The following is a 21,962-nucleotide window of genomic DNA, read 5'->3' on the forward strand; positions in this document are numbered from 1 at the left end:
CGGTTTTTGTGGCGCACATGTCCCAGTAGGCAGCTCTCAATGAAGCGTGAAGCAGCGTGATACCGGACTCTAGCGAAATTAACAATTTGCAGCCCTTGGAATGCGGAGCGAGGTACATGTTTTAAGTTGTATTTCTTTGCTTAACTGATATTTTGTTGTATTTTCTGCTTTATTTGAGTTCATATTTGTAATAAGCATCTAAGAAAATGTATTTTGTGTTTCTGTTTAGTTTTCACGGTGCATTGGTGCACCTCAGCACTGTTAGATTCTGAATGAATCTCAAAGTAAAAATTACTGCACCCGTCGAGGCTCTCTCTATTTCTTCCTTGGTCCGAGGGACTGCTACAAGAGTCATTGTCTGACTGTTTATTACTAATCACCTGCTGTACATTCACAGTAACTGCCATCTCCTTACAAATGTTTATTAGATTAACCACACTTATACAGACTGTATATAACAACCAACTCTAAAATGTTTGTTCGCAGAGAAAAGACGCAGACAGACTATGCTAACGGCATGTGATGTTACAAAACTAGTGAAATATTAGTGTCATTTCATTCATTTCAAAGGTTTATTTGCATGACGCACAAACAGACACAATTGAAAGGTACAAATGTGTTGTGCAAGAAAGGAAACAAACGTGCTGCAGATGTGTGTCACAGGTTGATCTGGCTGTAGGCTGTGGCACTTGGCCAGAGGTGGCGCTGGTTGATTCGAGTCCATGTTAGTGCACAAAGTAAACTGCACGGTTTAGTTGTGAAGCAAAAACGCTGAAACCGGAGAAATAAAACGTGCGAGGGGAACGATAACGACGACAAGAGTCTCCCGATCGTTTACTCTTGTGTCCTGTGGACAACATCGGCGTGGTGTTAATTGGTTGCTGTTTCGCGATCGCGTCGCGCGTGAGGATATCACCAGGTAAACTCGCCACATTTTTAAACATTTTGTTGTTCAACAGCATCAAGACTGACGGAGTGTGTTTGAGACAACCTCACAAGTGTCACAGTTGACACATTTGGCGTTTTTTTGCTGGTTTGTCGGTAGCAGCTCCTGAAACACAAGACTGCCACACATCTGTTCGACCAACGCCAGTTGATCTAACGCCAGTAGATCTGGAACACCGGCTGATTTGACTGTCTCCTCTGCTACATTAAATCTTGCTTTAAAAACAGCTTCACTTTGAGATTTTGCTCTGGTGAAAAAGTCTGCTGAAATGTCAGATTCTTCTTCAGCTCTTCTACTTTCTGTAACTTCTGCTCTGCATTTAGGTTTTTCAGCTTATCCTGACGTTTTGTCTCGTAGTGCCGTCTTAAATTAAATTCCTTCATTAAAGCCACATTATCTCCACTAATAAGACACACGGGTTTACCAGCAATGTCTGTAAACATATATTCAGCCTCTCACTGGTGCTGAAAGGCTCTGCTTTCAGAATCAACTTTTCTCTCCACCATTGTGAGCGGCTAGCTTCACAATAACAGAAGTTTAACTGCACGGGAATGTTCCCAGGTAGACTAGCGTTCAGCAAGGAGGCTGCAGCGCTGCATTATGGGTAGGGATGGGTATCGAAAACCGGTTCTTGTTGAGAACCGGTTCCCACTGTTTCAATTCCTTGGAATTGGTTGCCATTTTTGCAAACGATTCCCTTATCGATTCCAGTCGCCCCTAATGATGTCACCACGTTGCGGAGCGTCATTTACCTGGCAGGAAACATGGCGGCTCAAACGCTAAAAAGTTTGGTTATACTTTACAAGAACGGATGACAACAGGGCAACTTGCAATACTTGCAAAGTAGATACAGGTACTTCATTTAAGGGAGGAAACACTACGAATATGCAAAAGCATTTGCTCACAAAACACGTGATAACCTTAAATGAATGTCGTGTTTTTAATTCCGCTCCGGACTCGTGAATCTCAACCCAGCAGCAGCGGTAACGTTTGCACGTCCTCTCCCGTTAATGCGGCAATGATAATCAGCTAACAGTGCATATTATGTTAGCGCGATCTGCCTTATCTGCCATTACTGTGCGTTTAGGTGACCATGATGAGAGAGACAGAGTCTGGCTGGCGCTCGCTCTCGCTGGCAGTTCTCGCTGCAGTCTACAGGTAGCATCTCCTTTCAAGCCAGGATAGACTAATGTTACCGAGCAGTGACTAAGTTTGTGGTCAAAGGCTTGCACCCATTTGCCACAGCAGATGCCCCCAATTTTCGGTAAGTGAATGTGTTTAATTGTAGGCAGGGACATTACTGGATATTCTTGTGTAATTGCTACAGAATAATTTATGCTATACTTTGTTATTGCTACAGAAGAATATTTATTTTATTATTTTACATTTACAATTTTTTTCCGCGGGGTCCCTGTGACACCACATTGAAGAGCCATAGGCTGGATCTCTTAAGATCTCACTGCTGGGTTTGTAAGGCCATGTTACTCCTAAATTTCTATCTTGTTCAAAGAGAAGATATAAAACAAAGTTCTAAGCTAATCGACCTTAGTGTTCTCCTTTTTTAAAAAGAATCGATAAAGAATCGAATCGTTAAACAGAATCGAAAATGGAATCGGAATCGTGAAAATCTTATCAATACCCATCCCTAATTATGGGATCTGTAGTTTGTGTGTTATTAGCGTGTCACATCGCCATGCATAATGACGATAATAAATAATACATTTATAAATCTATATAAATTGATCTTGCGGGCTGGATATAAATGTACGTCAAGCCAGATGTGGTCCGTGGGCCTTGAGTTTGACACATATGACTTAAAGAGTGTCTAGATTATTTTATTATGTATTATTGAAATCTAGCTGAGATAGAAATCTGCATCCGCTGCTCCAGAAAAAAAAGAGAAGAGTTACAGCCACAAAAAACACATGAACAGACTGAATCAACACAACAATAGAGTCCTAGTTTTTTTTTATTAGCAAAAACGGATTCAAAAAGAGTAAAATAAAACATTACAAATGTAACAAGTTCTTGAAATATTTAAACTGAAATAACACCCAGAAAACAAACAACCAAAAGAGTCGTTCATGGAATGAAAAGTTCAATAAAGCTTCACAGATAAGAGGAAACATCTGCCTAATATATAAACATTCATAGATTTGGTTTCATGACAAAATTACTGTTACTGTCTGTGATCTCCACATGAGGATGAGTCTGTGTGGGTCAAACCTCTCAGAATGAGTTTGATCTCACAGATAACTGAACCTGAAGATGAAACAAACACACTCAATCGTTCTGATGCTGCAACATTCTGAGCTCATGAATACTGATGAGAACCAAACTATGAAAAAGTAATTTGCGTTTCCACAGAAATGTAAATATGCACAGCTAAGCTCACAAACACAAATCTGAAAGTCATTTTTCTCTACAAGCTAATTTAGCTGCCTCAGTCCAAACGTACAATCAAATGATGAAAACCTGTGTGTGTTTGAAACATTTAACATTATCAAAACTGAACATGACTACTAATTATACTAATTTACAATTGTCCAATACATCAGAAGCCAAACATCCTCAGTGCTGGAAATATATACATAACAATGTTTGTTGTTAAAATGCTACCAGTAACAGTGTCGGCTTTAGTAATTCTTTCAACAGTATGCAGCATCTACTGTAAACGTGTTTACTACTGCAGCCTACAACCTGTTGATTAAAATGTCTTTGATCCTTCTTGGATTTAATTTCTCCCTCAGATGCTTGAGAATATTTTTTTTTCCTTAAATTGGATTTTCAAATTACAGTTAAAATAACCTGCAATTTAAATAATTGCAGTTTCCCATTTTCAGTTGATGAATGTGCTGCACCTTGTTCTCCACCTTTTTTCCTTCTTTTTGATTATCTGTTATTTTTTTCTTACTTGAGGAAAAATTAGCTTTTTCTTTAACATTGTCTCTGCTGTGAAATCTCTTTGGAATGAAGCAGCTCTTCTGGTTTTCTACATGATGTGATTGTTTTAGTTTCTGAAAGCAGGCCTCTGCTTTTTGCCTTAGTGATACAGGCGACTCTTACATCTTCAAACATGCTGCAGTTCAACAGGAGGCTGGTATGAATCCTGACTCTGCTGTTGTTTACATTTTCTGTAGATCAGAAAACCAACAACAGCAACAACAAGAAGCACAGCAGAAACACTCAGACCGACGATCAGTCCAACAGGTCCTCCTGCAGGTGAGAAACAGGTGTGAGGTGTCAGCTGTCAGGTAGGTGATGAGTGAAGAACAGAACAGAATCCATTTCCTCTTCAAACTGCTGTCAGACATTATCTACTGCACTCTGATCACATCACTCAGACCAGCTGCTTTCTACAAAGTCTCATCAACAACATCTTTAGAAACAAACATCAACAAGCAGGAAGCAGCTTCACCTCTGATCACACACACACTCAACTCTACTCACTCACCTGGAGGATCAACTTTCAGTGTGATGATGCTGATGGGGTCACCATCCAGATTTGCTCTCTTCTTCATGTTTGTTCCTCTCATGAAGACTTGACACTCATATATTCCAGTGTCATTAATCGTCACATCCTTCAGAATCAAAGACACATCTCCATCCTTCATCTGTCTGTCCTGCAGATCCACCCGGTTCTTAAAAGATGGATGCTGGTAATCTGGGTCAAATAACTCATCCCGGTACAAAAGAACATATTCGTCTCCCAGGTCAGCTCTGCTCCACTCTACACCGGTGATGCTGCTGCTGTTGTTTGGAGCTCGACATGGTAGCATGACATTCTGTCCAGGCTCAGCTGTGATGATTTTCTGGTCTGAAAGTAAAAACAACACAGAGCAGAGAGGTTAAAGGTCAAAGTACAACTGTTCACTTCGACAGCAGCCAATGAGAGGACCACAAACACACTCATTGCTGTAGTATCATTTTCAATAAATAACAGCAGGACCTGTGTTATATAAACATTTATACAGTGAAACGTGCTGAGAGAAAGCAGCCTCTCATCATAAGACACTGTGAGTCTCTGCATGCTGCCTTTATGTAGCTACAGCTGTTTGTATACACTGAACTAAAAGCTTTGTAGCTGTATACAGGGCTGGATGTAATGAAGTGTTCTTAGGGTGGCGTGGAAATCAAAGGTAAAATCAAAGCAATTTCTTTACACATATTGCAAGTGTAACATTGTGTAATGTGCCTTACAATGTAAACAATGATTCTGACATTTCTTTGTACAACCATTTAAAACTCAGGGGCAGATCTGCAGAGGTGGCATAGAGAGGCATGTGCCAGCCTAATATAATCTGTTGCCACACCTTAACAAACAACAATGTCCTATATAAAACTACTGTGGCACTAGAGGTGGCAAGAGATCATTTTAGGGTGGAGCATGCCACTCCATGCCACCTCTGTAGATCGGCCTCTGGCTGTATATTGACTCCTGAAACTACAACACATCACACTGACACACACACTACACTTCTTTGTCTCTGTGCTGGAAACAGCATCGCTGACCAAGCGGGTAAATCCACAGACACAAACAGGCCTCGTGATGCCGTCACACACGCAGACGCTCAGAAACTAAATGTTTGGGAAGTAACATGTAAACCAGACTGATGTTTATTCCTCTTTATCTCAGAGGGAAACACCGTTTGGTTTATAAACCTCACCTGCAGAGACAAACACGAAGACACCGACAAACAGCAAAGTCGAGCAGAGCGACGCAGTTACAGGAAACATTTCCGTGTTTTTGTTTCTGCTGATCTGACTCTTAGTTTGTTCTAAAAGTCTGAGTCTGTTGGTATTTTCAGCTAATAACAGAACCCGAGTTAAAACTGACTACATGAGGTTAACTTTGAGGTTTAAATAAAGCTGAAACATTTGTGTTTCAGACACTCGTTCAAACGCCACACTTTCGATGTCTCTTAAGGAAGTCGCGTTAAAGTGACGTTTGGTACGCTGCGCTGTATGATGACCATGAATAAGTGCGTCATAACTAAGGCGGTGAAATGTAATGTAATGATTTCTTTGAGAGATATCAATGTGAAAATCAGGTTAATTCTCTTTTTCACAGACAAACACTGTTTGTTTTCTAACAGTTAAATTTCGCCTACATTCACAAACACAAAGACACCAACAAACAAACAAGCTTTACTGATACAGGCTTCTCTTACCCAGCATCACCACGTAAGAAGCTCTGAGACATTTCTAACCTGCTGCTTTTCACTGGGAGGCTGGAATAAATCCTGACTCTGTCTCTTATGTTTACTGTAGATCAAAACACCAACAAGAAGCTTTCAGACCAACGTTCAGTCCAACAGATGATGCAGGTGAGAAACAGGTGTGAGGTGTCAGGTAGGTGATGAGTGAAGAACAGAACAGAATCCATTTCCTGCAGCTGTTTGTACACACTGAACTAAAAGCTTTGTATACAGGGCTGATGTAATGAAATGTTCTTAGGCTGGCAAAATCAAAGGTATTTATTTACATATATGCAGCTGTTGTATTGTGTAATATGCCTTAAAATGTAAACAGTGTTTCTGACTTTTTTGCACAACCATTTAAAACTCAGGGACAGATCTACAGAGGTGGCATGGAGTGGCATGTTTATAAACCTCGCCTGCAGAGACAAACACGAAGACGCCGACAAACAGCAAAGTGGAGCAGAGCGACACAGTTACAGGAAACATTTCCTTGTTTTTGTTTCTGCTGATCTGACTCTTAGATTGTTCTAACTATGTGAGTCTCTTGATTTTTTTCAGTGAATAAAAGAACCTCAGTTTTAAAAAAAAGTTTAAAAATGACTACATGAGGTTAAATTTGAGTTTTAATAAAGCTGAAACATTTAATTTTCACTCATACTCATATTCATACCCAACACATTTTGTAGGATGACCATAAGTAAGTGCATCATTACTAAAGTGGTGAAATCTGAGTGTTTAACAGGTTCAGTCCTTGAATGATCTCCACAGAACAACACAAACATAACCTCTCTCATCATCAACCATCAGCTACATACTAAAGACCATCATCAGCCAAAGGACTTCAAAATGACGTCACTGTATAAAAATGTAAATTGTACTATGGAGGAGGCAGCATTTAGCTGGAGCCTCCATCAAACCACAGAGAACTTTCTCCACCTTTGTACAAAATAGTCAAACACTTACTTTTTTTCTGGATGAAATCTGTAATCCTCAAAGTCTTTTCTGATCATCATGATGGAATAAAATAAATAATAAATAAATAAATAAAATATTTTAAAAATGTAAAGAGCAAAAAGAAAAAGTACAATAAAATAAAATAAAAATAAATGGACCTCTGTACTAAACATCCAGAGAACAAACTGAGCTGTGTTTCCTTATCAGCTGTTTTTATACAGACACACCTCAGATCTGTGACATCAGCACCCACAGCGTCACCTTAGCAACCACATTCCTCCACCTATCAGCTGTGAGTTCACATATTTTACAAACAAATACAAAGTCACAGCTGACTCTGAGCCTTCACAGTCAGCTGATCCTTCTGCCAAATAACTTAATGAAACCCTGAAATACTATAAATATTTCAGGTCCTTGAAGTACACACGGGTGGGGGCTGGAAACCCACTCCACCTGTCACAGTCTGAAGACAGAACGTGATTTCTGTCAGTGTGTGAGGATCAGTATGATGTATAATAATGTGAGTAAACTTCAGCAGGTTCATGTCTGTGATGTAGAAACAGGAACAAGCAGAGGTGCTCTGGATGTTTGATCTGTGCTCTGATAATTCAGCGTATCACCATGTGGGACAGGAGACTGTCCAGCACAAGTTACAGCCTGTCAGAGTGTCGCTCACGACAAACAACAGATGCATCTGTTACTGTTTCTGTCTGCTTTTATTCTAAGCCCACCTTTTATTTCCTGTCCTGTTCTTGTTTTGTGCTCATGCTCTGACTGTGAAATGATTTCACTTCAGTGCAGCTAAAGCTCCTGTTAGAGCGAACATAGCTGTGGTTAGCTCCACCTGCCCGTCTGTTAGAATACAATAGAATCAAATACAATAAAAACATCCTGAATATTAGGATCATTAGTTCAAACTAGCAAAGTCTATGTATTATTATTATAATTGTTTTAATATAACACTGAGATGCAGCATAAACTGTTCATTTAAAAGAAAAATTGAAACTGATTGTTGCAGTAACTAAATACATTTACTAAAGTGAAACTCATGATACAACCTGTTTAAAAAACAGATTTTACAAACCTTAAATATTCTTTTTAAATGCAAGATGTGTAAAACCAATAAATCAAGGTGATTAAATGATTAAATTATTGATCAGCTCCTCAGCACCACTGTGTTGATGGTAAATAGCTGTGTGTCAGTATCCTGGTCAGACTGGTTCAGCAGTAGCATCATGTGTCTGTGTGTGAATCATATCAGATTTCCTCTTTGGTGTTCAGCACATTCATCAGCTCTATTTGAACTTGGAGCTCCATTATTTTTCTTCTGTTGTTTTGTTCTCGTCTGGATGTAAAATCATTTTAGAGGTCAAAGCTGACACACCTGTGGTTATTTCTGCCTGTCCAACAGATCTAAACATTTCAAAGAGAAATGAGTAAATATTAACTTCCTTTCTCTGTGCTGACAGAGAGTGAAGATCAGATAGGAAACATTTTATGGTCTTCCTCTTGTCAGTAAATTATTTTGGGTCATTTCTTTTTATTCAGTCTGTGGAAATAAAATAGGGACACATTTTAGCTCAAGACTGTGGGAAGCAGGTACGCTGAGGGTGCTGCAGCACCTCCTGGTGGATGTTTAGATTTATGACCAGGGAGACGTATTAAAATAAATAAATAAATGATTAAATAAATACCAAAGATATCTCAAAATGTAAGTTCTTTTGTAAACAGCAGAGTAATAATGTGTAATTCCACCTGTACTTTGGCCCAGAGCACAAAGACTATATGCAGGTGAAGTCTATATTTTATGTATATGTTTTATATAATTACTCTTTTATAAAGAAGTTAAAATGTGTGTTAATGGCTAGAAAGATTCTAAAAAATGGATTTTGTTCCTCTGTGGACCTGGTATAAATAAAACCTTCCTACTCCTAACAGTTAAATCTTGCCTGCAGACACAAACACAACAACACCCACAAACAGAGAAACTGATCAGAGTAAAGCAAACATTCCTCTGTTATCTAGTTGTGATAATCTGCTGTCTTCTAAATGTCTGAGACTGTTTGTATTTTCAGTGAAAACAGAAACAGAGTTTCAATCTAACTAAGATTAAATTCAGATTTAAATAAGTTACCGATTAAGATAAGAGATCTGTGATTGAGCTACTTGGTTGACTTTCCCATAAATGTTGATGAAAAAAGAACTTTGTGTAACTACATATAAGTGCGTCATAATAAAATATTAGCTGTCACAACCATAAAACCACAGCTGTTCTGGAGAGCTTTGTCCACCTTTAGTATCCAATCTGTTATTCCACTGAAGACCATAGTTTTTTTTAGTTCTCTCCATGATGACAGCAGGGCTAACTATGTATTTAACTAGCTTTGCTATGCAAAACAGCTAAAGTCTGTCTAGATAGATGCAATATTTGTTGCTAGAAGGCAGAGCTATTTAGAAGCTTCTGATGAGGCTGTGTTCTCAGTTCTCCTTTCCTGCCGTGTTTCTCACCACAGCGTCGTAGGTGGGGTAGCAACAGCTCATTTGCTACAGACTCTGAAATTGACTGAAACCGCAGGTATACAGGCACGGTAGAATGAGCAATCTGAATGGTGTTTTAACATGAAACTTGAAAGGCACATTCTCAATCATGCAATAGCCTCTATTGGTAAAGCCTCAATTTTGCAGCAAGACAATGATCCCAAACTCACTGTCAATGCAGTAAAAGCACACGTGGATACAAAAAATAAAAAATAAACAAAACACACACACACACACACACACACAAAATGAAACTCTATCAATCATGGATTGGCTTCCTCAGAGCTGTGTTAGATCATTTTGCCAGAGAAAAGAACAAAAGGCAGCCAAGATCCAAAGAAACTTGGGTCATATTAAATAAAAAATCATTTTTATGCAACCAGGACAGCGTAGATGGAAACACTCATGCAGAGGTTTCACCGAATTCAGAAATCAGTGGACGGCATCATGGTAGCTATGTCCATCTTTTGTACTGTCTGTATTTACATAGACGTTTGCACTTGTTTCAGTAAATCCCTGGAGCTGTTTCCCACATAAATAGGAAAAAAGCTCATCTTACTATAATATGACTCCCTTTTAATAGAGGGTCTAACATGGAACATTAAATATGTGCAACACTTTGGTCACCGTCTGTTACATTTAAATGTGTTTTATGAATAAAGACTTGACTATCATGCACAGTGACATCAGAAAAATATATACACTGTGAGGTGCATCACTATGATGCAATAAAAGCACTGGAATTAAGACTATATTACTAAAAACCCTTAGTTCTGTTGACACTAACTGATTTGTGTGTTATACACTGGGGTTGAACAAAGTCTGGCTGCCATATTAAAATATTCTAATATTTTGTTTTATTCATCTTTATATAAACACATACTATTATATAATACAAACCAATCAAAGTCTACAACACTGCAAACCTCAAGCTCAAAAACTTATAGTCTGTGTCAAAACCAATTATATTCACTCTCCACAGCAACACAAACTTAGTGCAAATGCTGATAAGGTCATTTTTGGTCACTGGATAAATATGTTTGAGGTACCTCAAAGTACACTAAGAAAACATGCACCTTAAAGCTTTGATAATTTTGAATATGAAAAGGTGATTCTGTTTAAAGCTCTATTTCTTCTATGAAATCATATTCTTAAGTTTGATTGTTCACCTGCAAAAGACAAAAAAAGAAAAAAAAAGACCATAGCAACATTTTAGAAACCACAGTCCTGTCTTCTCCAGCTTTACATACACATATTTGACAAACAAGTACACTTACAAAGTAACAGGAAGTGAACTTGTCTCAGTAAAACAGGTAGATGTGTAGAAACATCCTGTCTGTGGAGTGTATGTGAATTGAAATCAACTTATTCTAATGAGTAAAATTCAAATGTCACATGTACCTAAACATCATGTACAATGTCCTGTACAACACGGTTATTTACAAAAACAACAGGCTCTTTTCTTAATTCTTCACATGCAACAAACCCCAAGAGAGTGACTGTTCAAACTATATCCACTGTCTTGAGTGAATGCATTTTTTCATTTGGAAACAAAAACAAACAAACAAACAAAAAAAAACATTGATCATAAATCCAGCAGGTCTGATCACATACTCAGACAACATGAATGGAAAATGTAAATAAAACACTTACTCTGTTTAAAACCACCGCACTTGTTTCTGGTGTCGTCTGTGTCATGGACGTCATTCATTACTCTACTCAGAGTACAAAGTGCTGTATAAGAACCATTTACCGTTTACGATTTGTTCCCTCAGAACTTCATAAGTTATGAAATTTCAATGGCTAAAAAAAACTAAACAACAAAAAAATTAAGTTCTATGAAAAGCTCAAACCACTACAACTGTCACAATCTAGAGACAAAATTTTTATCAAAGTTTTAATAAACTGAACCATCTGTGAGGAACAGAAACAAGTCCAGGGTAAACCAGTGCATTCTGGGAAACTTTAAAGGCTCATATGACCATGTGGGAAATGTGGGAAATGTGGCTGAGAACAAGTTTCAGAATAAAGTAAAACAAAAAGGCCGATGGAATTTTCCAATTATTTATTATTACTATTGATTATTATTTAAATAATATCCTGATTATTTATACAAATCCTCAGCAGCTGTGTGTTGGTGGAAAAGGTGTGTCTGTGTGTCTGTGTGTGTCTGTGTGTCAGTGTCCTGGTCAAACTGGTTCAGCAGTGAGTGTTTGTTTATTGTACAGATGTGTGTTTTGTTTCACATGAGCTGTTGGTTTGTACAGCAGAATGAAAACACACAAAGCTTCTTTCCTTCTACGTTTTTATTCTGTGTTCATGAAACATCTGACAGTGACGTGACCTCATGTGTCAGTAGAGCAAACAGAGCTGGTTAGCTGTTAACAAGATGCTTAGCTCAGCTGCGTGAAAGCGATAAAACCACACAGTTCAAAACGTTTTGAAACAGAATGGTTGTTGTTGTGTAGATTAGTGCTGCATTCATTTGATTTCTAGTCAAGGCTGTGGAAATGATGAGCTGCTCCCCCTGGTGGATCACCGGGGAAATTGTTGAACTAAATAGCAATAAAAATTAAAATACAGAAAAAAATCAAGACAGCACCAGTGTGTGTGGCTTGCCGTTCTTCTGTCAATTGTGTTATTATTTGTTTTGTTTCTGACAGTTCTTGCCACCCAATCAACTCACAACTGGTGGATGAATGCCCCAAAACTTTTGGATCTTCAGTTTTCTGCCATAAGTTTTGAAGCTCTAATCAGAAAGAGTTAAGAACAAGGTATCCACAAGGTATCTGATGTTCTTACTTGCTACGTGGAGCACTTCCACCTGCCCCGACACACCGTCATTAACGCCGTAAATGTACTGGTTTAAGGTTTAAGCTGGTGAAGTTTAAACCTTGCCTTAGTGTTTCTTCAGCGGCTGCTCCAGTTGGTTATTGTCTGTTCCATCCCAGGGCATCTCCTGGATCCTGTTGCCTCTTGTCTGGTTCTTGTGATGGGGTTGGGTGGAGGTGAGCCTGCTGGCTACTGTTGCCCTCTGACTGCTCATTTCTTAATGCTCTAAGGATATCAGGTAGAGGAGGAGGAATACTGACTGTTTTTAAAATAACGTTCACTGCAAACAACTCCATGTACCAGTTTCCCCCTCCAGCTTTGAACTTCTCATGATTGGATTTTAATAGTTGGTGATTTTAATATTCACGTCTGTTCCCCTGATGGATCGTTTGCTCAGGAGTTTTTAAATCTTATTCAATCTTTTAACCTTGTACAGTCTGTAGAAAGCCCTACACAGGGGCACACTCTTCAAACCGACCTTGACCTCTGTCTCGGTTTGCTCAAATGTTAGACTCAAAACTCACATTCCTTTCAAAGCTATTGGAAAAAAAAATCGTTTTTTTCCCAACTGATTATGTTTTTGGATGCTAATGGTGGGTTTTCAGTCTGGTTTTAAACTGGTTTTGATGTTGTTGACCAACCACAGTATTCTTGGAACACTGATCTAAAGGGTTGAAGGACCTTAGATCAGCCGACCTGCTGCTTTCGGTTGTCCCCAAAACTGGTTGAAACTTAGAGGAGAAAAAGCTTTTTCAATTGTGGCTCCCAAACTTTGGAATACGTTGCCTTTAAATATTAGACAGGCATCTTCGCTTCTTCCGTTTAAGTCTCTTTTGAAAACACAACTTTTTTCAGCATTTAGCATTTAGACTGGTGTGAGTTGATATGCTTTTTTTTCCTATATGTGCGTGTTTTAATGTGAATGGTTTTATCTTTTGTTTTATATCTTGTTTTTTTTTTATACAGCACTATGGGGAAACTTTCCACTTTTTAAATGTGCTATATAAATAAATTAGATTTGGATTTTGTATTTGAAAACCATTAATCTATAAATCAACACTAAACCTTCCAGGTGATGGCTATCTGATCATTTGTAACCTCTAATTATAAATTATTCCAATTCACTGGAATCAGAAAAAGCATTATTTTACTTTTATATATTTAACTAATAGTTTCCGAATCCTCTTAGGTAAAAAAGCAACTAAACTCTGACATCTTGAAGTAAAATGTGAACAGTAATCTATGGTGTGGAGGGCAAAATATTAATTAATTCAGTGTGAAAACACTGCCACCATGTGGTAAAAGTGAAACATTACATAATTATGAAAAGACACATTTGTGGGATCATAAATTATGCTTAATTCACTGGGTATAATATCGCATGTGACTGATTCTTCACCAGATTTACCTTTTGTTAAATCTGTTGTGCAGAACAGAAGAAGAGCACTGTCAGGACCCCCTGAGTTTCACAGAATTTCAGACTTTACTTTTCACAGAACGTTAAAAACACATCATCTGTGGTGATCTTAAGATGCCCCCAGCAAAGTCACAGGAGTGTTATACCCACTGAGATGTAAAGTCATCCCTCTTACCTAAATGGACATTGATTAGTTTCTGAAAATAGCAGCAGCACAAATTGGTTTGTATAATCAATAGATTAGTACGACTGTCATGCTGCTATGAGAGAGTATTAAGAAAAAAAAAAAAACATTGTCAATTTTGAGATTAAGCTCCAAACTCATATTTGACAAAGTTGAAATTTGGCCCTCAGAGTCGTTTCCAGCCGAACAACTGCCACAGTGCTTATACCCTCTACAAAATGCCTGTGTAGATGAGTCAGTGAAACACATTGGTCTTATTATGTCTTGTGATACAACACACATATTCTTTATTGCACAAGACTGTAAATATCCATATTTCCACTCCCAGCTATTTCATTTAGCACAAATCTGGCAAACTCTTTCATGTTTGTGTGTTTTTTCCTTTTAACCAGATGCAGATTTGTGCACCATCTCTTCTTTGTTATACTTATCACCACATTGTGTTTGTTTCTGAAGACATTCTGAATTATGATTTCACTAACTAATATACACGGGATATAGGCCCTTTGCACATTACTCATTTAGCCTGAAAAAATATTAAATATTCCAACAAAAAATACACAAAAAATGACATAAAACATATAAAAATGTGTTTTATGTATTTTTTTTACTCTGGTCTGAGGTGCTGGGGGACCAGTTAGAGACCAGCAGCTGGACGTCAGTGGTTGGACTGGTGGACTACTTCAGTGAACAGTAGACGACGTCTGGCTCTGGTTTAAAGTCTGAACACAAACACACACAGTTCAAACAACAGGAAACATGATTACAAGCTTTGTAGTTCAGTCAAGACCTCCAACCTCCATCTCTCTGCATCACACACAGTCCCAGTTCAACTGGGTCAGAGCTCTGAGTTTGATCCAGGATGAGGTTTGATCAGCTTATCTTAGCATGATGGATGCAAACAGGATGAGCAGCGAGCTTGTCTCTATGCAAAGTCAAAGATAAAGAGCAGCTGTACCTGTGCCTGCTTGTTCTGATGGTTGTTTGTCCAGAACTGATGTCTTCACTTCTCACTGCTGAGTAGATCACAACTACAAAATACATTTCTGCAAAATGAAAACAAAAAATCTTTGAAGCTACAACAACTACACCAGTGCAGCTACACAAAGCAAAACATTTTTACTGTTTCTAATGTTTCATCACGAGAGTCCATGACAGTGCCGGCCATTGCAAGGGTCACATTTGTAACCAGATGAATTTGTCCCACAAACACGTTTGTGTGACTTCCCAGAGTTTATCGTCCAATATAGTGAAGAAATTACAAGAACTTTCTTTCTGTTCTTCACACGGTTCAGTAACCTGAGAAATGTGATGTATCATGAGCAGGAGGAGCTACATGGCACTGATGTTCTGGTTTATAAACCGCAGCATCTTCTTACACTTTTTTTTCCTCATCTTAACACCTCTGCTGTGAAACACTGAGTGACCACAAAGAACTGGAGGCTGTTTCTGAGAAAGATGCAGGTGGACGACCACAAAGCTGCCATCTTTTTCCACTGCAGACTGACACTCTTCACCACAGAGCACAAAGCAAAGATGTTCTCACAACATGAACACTATTATTAGACAAACCAGTAAAAACTGTGGTGAGAACGTTCATCTGTTATAGATGAACTGTAATCAACAACAGGAAGTTGGTTTTACAGTTTGCAGAACGTTGAAACAGTTTAAAAGTTTTTATTATATTAAACAAGAACTTTTTTCATTATATGTCTAATAGTGACAATAAATGCGCTAAAAACCAAACAGCAGACACATATGGGACTATGCTCTGAGCTCCTACTACTCAGTTACAACACTGATAATATTCTGAGTGTCACAACACACCTGCCATCTGGACTTGAGGCTGAGCCATTAGTTAAAGTCAAATAATCCCTAAAGAAAATTGCTGATCTGCCACATTTCTTTACGCTTATCTAGAGCTGGGTTGCAGGGGCAGCAGCCTAAGGAGAGAAGCCCAGAACTCCCTCTCCCTCGCCACCTCCTCCAGTTCCTCCTCCGGGGAACACCGAGGCGTTCCCAAGGCCAGCCGAGAGATATTATCCCTTCAGCGTGTCCTGGGTCTTGCTCAGGCCTCCACCCAGTGGGCTATCCCCAGAAAACCCCAATGTACAGGCAGCAAGCTGAGGGGATGCCAAGATACCCAACCCGGCCCGCCACCTCTCCTGACTGTATCAGTACTGTATTTTCTTTGAATTGTTGCCTTTTTGTGGTGGAGGTGTGTCCCAGGGATCCCAGGGGCTATGTTGTTGTGGGCTTTTTGTCCCTTTGTTAGGGTCTGCTGTAACAAATTGGTCCTGGGTGAGGGACCAGAGAAAGAGCAATTCAACAACTCTTATGAAAAGAGGTTCATGTGGCCTGGCTGGGCATAGCCCAAAAAAGAGACTCTTTTGTCGGCCCGGCACCCACACGAGGAGCTGTAGGGGTTAGGTATAGCTGTGGGGGCGTGGCCAGGAGCGGAGACCCTGGTCGACCCATCCCTGGCTATCGAGACTACCAAGTTCATCTTTGACACAATAAGATATATCCAGTACATCTCACATCACATCTTTCTGTGTGTGTTCCAGTTTCAGCTGCTGACCGGCTCTTTTTGGGGCGGGGCAACCATGTTTATTGCAGATTTAGATTTATATGAAATTCTCCTTGAAATGTCTGTTTACACGTTTTTTAACTCATCGTTATTTGTTTTATAATACTTCCTTTATGAAAGTCTTTACAGGATTATTTATATACTTCCAAAAAATATTAAAAACAGATCGTTGACCTCACATGAAAGGGCAATGACCCACAACCCACCATAAAGAAAAAAATATTACCTTGTCTTTCTTTGACAGGTTGTTCTCGATGAGCTGATATCTTGATGATGACATGAGTGATGAGGTCATCTTCTTCACTTTCCTCTTGAGCTACTGAAATGATCCAAGCTGATCAATAATATGAATTAAATATCTAAACAGAGATTTGACCCAAAACCAATGTCACAAATGTGGTATTTCACCAGATACGTACTCTTAATGTCATTAACTTTGCCTCCAGGAACACTGTGAGAAACCTTGTAGTTATTTTTGACCAGATTATATCCTTCAGTGTCCATATTCAACTACTTGCTTTCTCCCATGTCTGTCTCAAAGTGATGCTGAAAAACTAGATTACCGTAATGCACTAAGTGTTTCTGTGTCAGTCAACTTTTACACTCACTATGTGCTTATACTTCACTTTTAAACATTTGCCATTATGAATCTTTGGCTCTCTCCTACAAGATGTCTCTGTCCTGTCTTCCCCCCCTCATGCCAACCAATCACAGCAGACGGCTGCCCCTCCCTGAGCCTGATTCTGCTGGAGGTTCCTTCCTGATAAAAGGGAGATTTTCCTCCCCACTTTCACCAAAGCTCTTGCTCATAAGAGGTCATATGACTTTTGGGTTTTACTGTTTGGTTTTGTTTGTTTTTTTAAAATTTCCATCCATTTGCCTCCACTTATCCTTTTCAGGGTCTAGGGGGAGCCTATCCCAGCTGTCTTAGGGTGACAGGCAGGGTACACCCTGGACAGGTCGCCAGTCTGGCGCAGGGCCAACACACGGAAACAGAAAACCATTCTCACTCACATTCACTCACGTATTCACACCAATGTGCAATTTAGATTTTTCTATTAACCTATCCCAACCTTTTTTATTTGTTTTGTTTAATGATCATAATGAATGTGAACTTTATTCTACTAAACAAACTCAGACATGAAAGATCAGGAAGTCTGAGTCTCACCTTCAGGTTTCCTGTGAACACATCGTCTCACCAGCAGAACCAGTAACACCAGTAGAACCACAACACAGACTGATCCAACAAATGAAAGCACAGAGAGAACAGGAGGAGAGAGTGATGGTGGAAGAGTGATGGAGGTGGAACCAGGAGGAGGTGTGGATGTAGGTGGAGGTGTGGTGGTGTGTTCCCCTAAAATAAAGCAAACACAGTCATTAAGTTGTCGTCACATTGTGAATGTTGAAAGCTGCAGAAACACAGACAGGTGAGTGTGTCACCTGTGACAGTGATCCAGCTGGATGGAGACTCTCCATGACCGCTGATGTCACACTTGTAGAGGCCTTCATCAGACCTGGAAACATGCTGGATGGTCATGTGACCTGTAGGCTGCTTCCTGATGAGGGAGCCATCTTTATAGAAAGCAGCTGGGAGGTTGGAGGGAGTGGTCTTTGTTTTACAGAGCAGAGTGACGTCATCTCCCTCCATCACAGGGAGGACAGGACTCTGCAGGATCACTGATCCACCTCAACACAGAGACAAACTACAGCATTTCATCCATTTACACACAGCTTCATCAACACTAACTCCACACACTCAGCTTACCAGTGACTGTCAGGTTAACCATGTTACTGATGGGACCCTCTCTGGACTCACACCAGTAAACTCCACTGTCCTGTGTTAAGATATAGCTCATGTTACAGGAAGAACCAGCTGGTTTTCCCCATGTGCTTCCACACTGAGTCCTCTGTTGTTTGCTTGTGTTTCTCCTCAGAGTCCATCCAGCAGAGCTGTCGTCCTCCTCACAGCTCAGAGACACAAAGTCTCCTTTAAAGATCTGAGAGCTGCTGGGACTCACAGTCAGACGAGCTGTGAGGGTTACAATGAAAAACTGATGATCTGTTAAACTTTACATTGTGAAACATGAACCCAATCAGGTCATATCAGTGAGCATTTCTCAGGTTTAAACTGTGACAGAAGAAGGTTACTGACCTTGGTTTGTTGTGCAGCTCAGCAGTGAGATTAGAACTAAAGAGAAATGACACTCAGGTTGATTTGACTGTATTTTAAACATTCTTTGCTTTATAAATGATTATTTCTCAGATCATGTATTCACTTAAAGTCAGTTCAATTTAATTTTGTTTATAATGCCAAATCACAACAACATTGGGCTGAAAGTTCTTTGTTTTGTAATGCAATTATGCTGAGACCCCCCAAAATCAGACAATCCTTCTGACCAAGCACTTTGACACTTACAGCCACACAGCGTTCCTTCAAGCAAATCTCATATATGTTACCTCCCCTCCCGTAGCAGAGCTGGGTTGTAAGATAGACAAATTGATGTTTCAATAAAGTTTGAACAACAAAACACCAAAAAGTGTGTAAAGCTAAAAAGCTGGTGGTGGAAGATTAACAATCATCTATCCCTTCCAGTTTTCACAGCATGTGTAAAGGTCATCCGTCCATCGCAGATTAGCATTCACACCTACAATCGGTTTAGAATCACCAGTTAACCAAACATTTCTCATGTCTAACCCTCATTTTTATTCAGTTCCTTATCCTTATCTGCTTCATGTTGTGTGGTCTCCTGTCTGTCAGTTAATCCATGTTTGTTAGTTTTTTTACAGTCAGTTTTAGTGATGTGCGAATGATGAACGAATTGTTTAATACTCGAGAATCACTTTAGACTGACTCGTGACTCATGATTCACAAGCCCAGCTGACTCACTGACTCATCCCTGTTGCTCTTAGCAAACTAATTTCATTATTAGAAAGTTGTGGAGAAGAACACAACATCCAGTATCTTAACAAAAACATTTCTGCTCTGAACTGGAAGAAAAAACCCTGAGTAGAAGCTCAATCTGGTCTTTAAGTGATGACATGACGAATTCTGCTTCCGGGTCTAAAGTAGTCTGCGTTTAATATGGCTTTTGTGTTGTTAACATGTTTAATGTTATGTATTTTCTTCTATTTAATCTCAAAAAGCTCCTAAAAACAGTCAGTGATGACTGTTGACCTCCCTCGGCTTTTATTACTGCTAATCATTTATTTAAGCTCAGTTTTTAAAACCTTAGGATGTAGCTTAAAAATGAAAGACTTTAGACAGTTTTTCAACTCTCAGTAATGCCACAGTGATCGTTTGATTAATGGACCTGCAGCGGAGTTTAAGCCCAGACACAGCTAGTGACGTCAGACTTAAAGACTTAAAGATAGCTCCTCAGTTCACAGTAGCGTCGCTCTGCTAACAGCACATTTGAGCTACTCACTTATGGCGTTATTTTTGTGCCACTATTCTGAGCGCACGTAAAAAATTTTTTACAAACAAATCACTCACGACTCACAACCCCTCGTCCTGGCTCACAGCTTCTTCTTCTTCTTGGTTGGCAACCAATGTTAAGGAGCATTACCGCCCCCTGGCTCACAGCTCAGTGGACATTTAGGTGAGAAAATATATATTTGACACATTTAAAGAAAATATTAATAAAATAAAAATAAATAAATAAATGTTCCCTTTAGAAATTTTTTTTGCTCTATAAAATAGTTGTTTTTCTTTTTCAATCACTCATCTTAGCAGTAGAATTTACACGAAAAGAGAAACAGATTAAGTTTGAGTGAAAATGTACATTTTTTGCACTCTCTAGTCAGTGACTCAAAAAAACCCGATTCACTTTGGTGACTCATTCAAACTTGATTCAGTAAAAAGAATCGAATTTACCATCACTAGTCAGTTTGCTTCCTCTGCCTTATATTTTGTTGAGACCTGCCAGTTTACATCTAATGAAGCTGTGTCTTCAGTCTGTATGATGAGTCCACTCTTTGCCTGCATCACACAGACACTAACCTCAGCACCTCTCTGCTACCTGTGCTGTCAAGTCTTTAATCAACAGTTCTCGCTACCCTGAAACTCATATGGAGGAACTTTGTCACTGACAAACATGTTTACACAGCTTGGGCTCACCTTTTTCTGTGATCATTATGTTTACAGCGAGTATACACAAGATATCCGTTGCCTCGACTCCTGAGCAAAGATAAAGAGTCAGTTCAGACCTGCAGTTGGTCCTCGTGGTGTTTGAACTTGAATTCAGCCTGATTTGTTTTTCATGTCTTCTCCTCCATCATCAGTTATCAGGAGAGCAGACAGTCAAAGTACAAGAATTCAAACAAACACAGAGATTCTACTTACAGAGCAGACACAGCACAGATGTTTCCTTCATCGTCCTTCTCACTCATTTGAGCTTTTTTTCATTTCTCTCACTGACACCAAGTAAAGCCCGCCCTCTTCCTCTGAGCACCAGCTTTCTATTGGTTCAACAACGATGATGGGGCATTGGGCTTTTTCTTTTTTCCTTTTAACAATAGAAATTATAAAACTATTTAAACATATATGTAAAGGCACACTGTACCACTGCAATTTTATATTGAAACAAAAAAAAAAAATCACAACTCACAATTATGTAATTTAAGACAAACATACATACAATTACTCAAGGATGGACATATTTTAAAAAAGTGTAAGTAGGCACTGTTGTAACAAAATCTGAATTTGAGATTTCATGTCCATGATGCCCACAAACATTGCATAATCAAATGTTCAAACTTATGTAATAAGATATTCATCATTTCACACAGAAAAAAATATAAATAAAAAAATTCAAATGTCCTCTGCTCTCAGTGATCCGTAGTTTGGTTGATGAACAAATCCATGTCCATGTAATGGACGTCCCCCTCAGTGAGAGAGGCAGATATGAGCTGAAACACAGGAATCAAACAGGGACGCTGCTGTTATGGAGCTGAACTGGAACCATTCAGACACTGAGGCCCTCTGAACACATTTTAATTACAGCTGTGCAGAGACACACTGATGACTGACTGGAACACTATGATTCACATTTTACATGAACACCATCCTCACACATGTTTATATTTGGCCACTAGAGGGAGATGTTGGACTTCAAATACTAACATGGATACAAGCAGATCATCAGTGATGATCGAGCAGGAACATCACACTGATCATTTGCATAATATTTGCATACTAAACGTATGTTCACTTAAATGAAATGGAGCTGTCACACCGAAAACAGTCACCTGTCTACTGCAGAGCTAATACAGAGATAGACAATGAAGCACGCTCATATTCA

The 21,962-nt window shown here is 39.1% G+C and overlaps 2 protein-coding genes across 3 annotated transcripts; both read right to left on the bottom strand.

Moving 5' to 3' along the window:
• Window positions 1–2,833: 2,833 nt before the first annotated feature.
• On the bottom strand, window positions 2,834–11,520 carry LOC146578631 (myelin-oligodendrocyte glycoprotein-like). 2 transcript variants are annotated; one of them, XM_085269087.1, is made up of 3 exons: window positions 11,293–11,520; window positions 4,401–4,763; window positions 2,834–4,162 (listed from the first exon to the last, which is right to left on the bottom strand). In XM_085269087.1, the coding sequence occupies exons 1-3, from the start codon at window positions 11,348–11,350 to the stop codon at window positions 4,017–4,019; spliced, it is 567 nt and encodes a 188-aa protein (XP_085125213.1). In that variant the 5' UTR covers window positions 11,351–11,520; the 3' UTR covers window positions 2,834–4,016. The 2 variants fall into 2 exon arrangements, with proteins under 2 accessions (XP_085125213.1, XP_085125212.1); XM_085269086.1 differs by lacking the exon at window positions 11,293–11,520 and adding an exon at window positions 5,614–5,901.
• A 3,302-nt stretch (window positions 11,521–14,822) lies between these two features.
• Window positions 14,823–20,142, bottom strand: LOC146578632 (low affinity immunoglobulin gamma Fc region receptor II-like). The gene is made up of 6 exons (XM_085269168.1): window positions 18,815–20,142; window positions 18,428–18,691; window positions 18,103–18,348; window positions 17,831–18,016; window positions 16,889–16,981; window positions 14,823–15,118 (listed from the first exon to the last, which is right to left on the bottom strand). Exons 1-6 carry the CDS (start codon window positions 18,894–18,896, stop codon window positions 14,946–14,948), a joined length of 1,044 nt encoding a protein of 347 aa, XP_085125294.1. The 5' UTR covers window positions 18,897–20,142; the 3' UTR covers window positions 14,823–14,945.
• Between the last annotated feature and the right edge of the window lie 1,820 nt (window positions 20,143–21,962).

Source organism: Mchenga conophoros, linkage group LG3, assembly GCF_057382185.1.
Source record: "Mchenga conophoros isolate Kocher_MC1m ecotype Shallow Benthic linkage group LG3, M_conophoros_male_GT1.1, whole genome shotgun sequence".
Lineage (NCBI taxonomy): Eukaryota > Metazoa > Chordata > Actinopteri > Cichliformes > Cichlidae > Mchenga > Mchenga conophoros.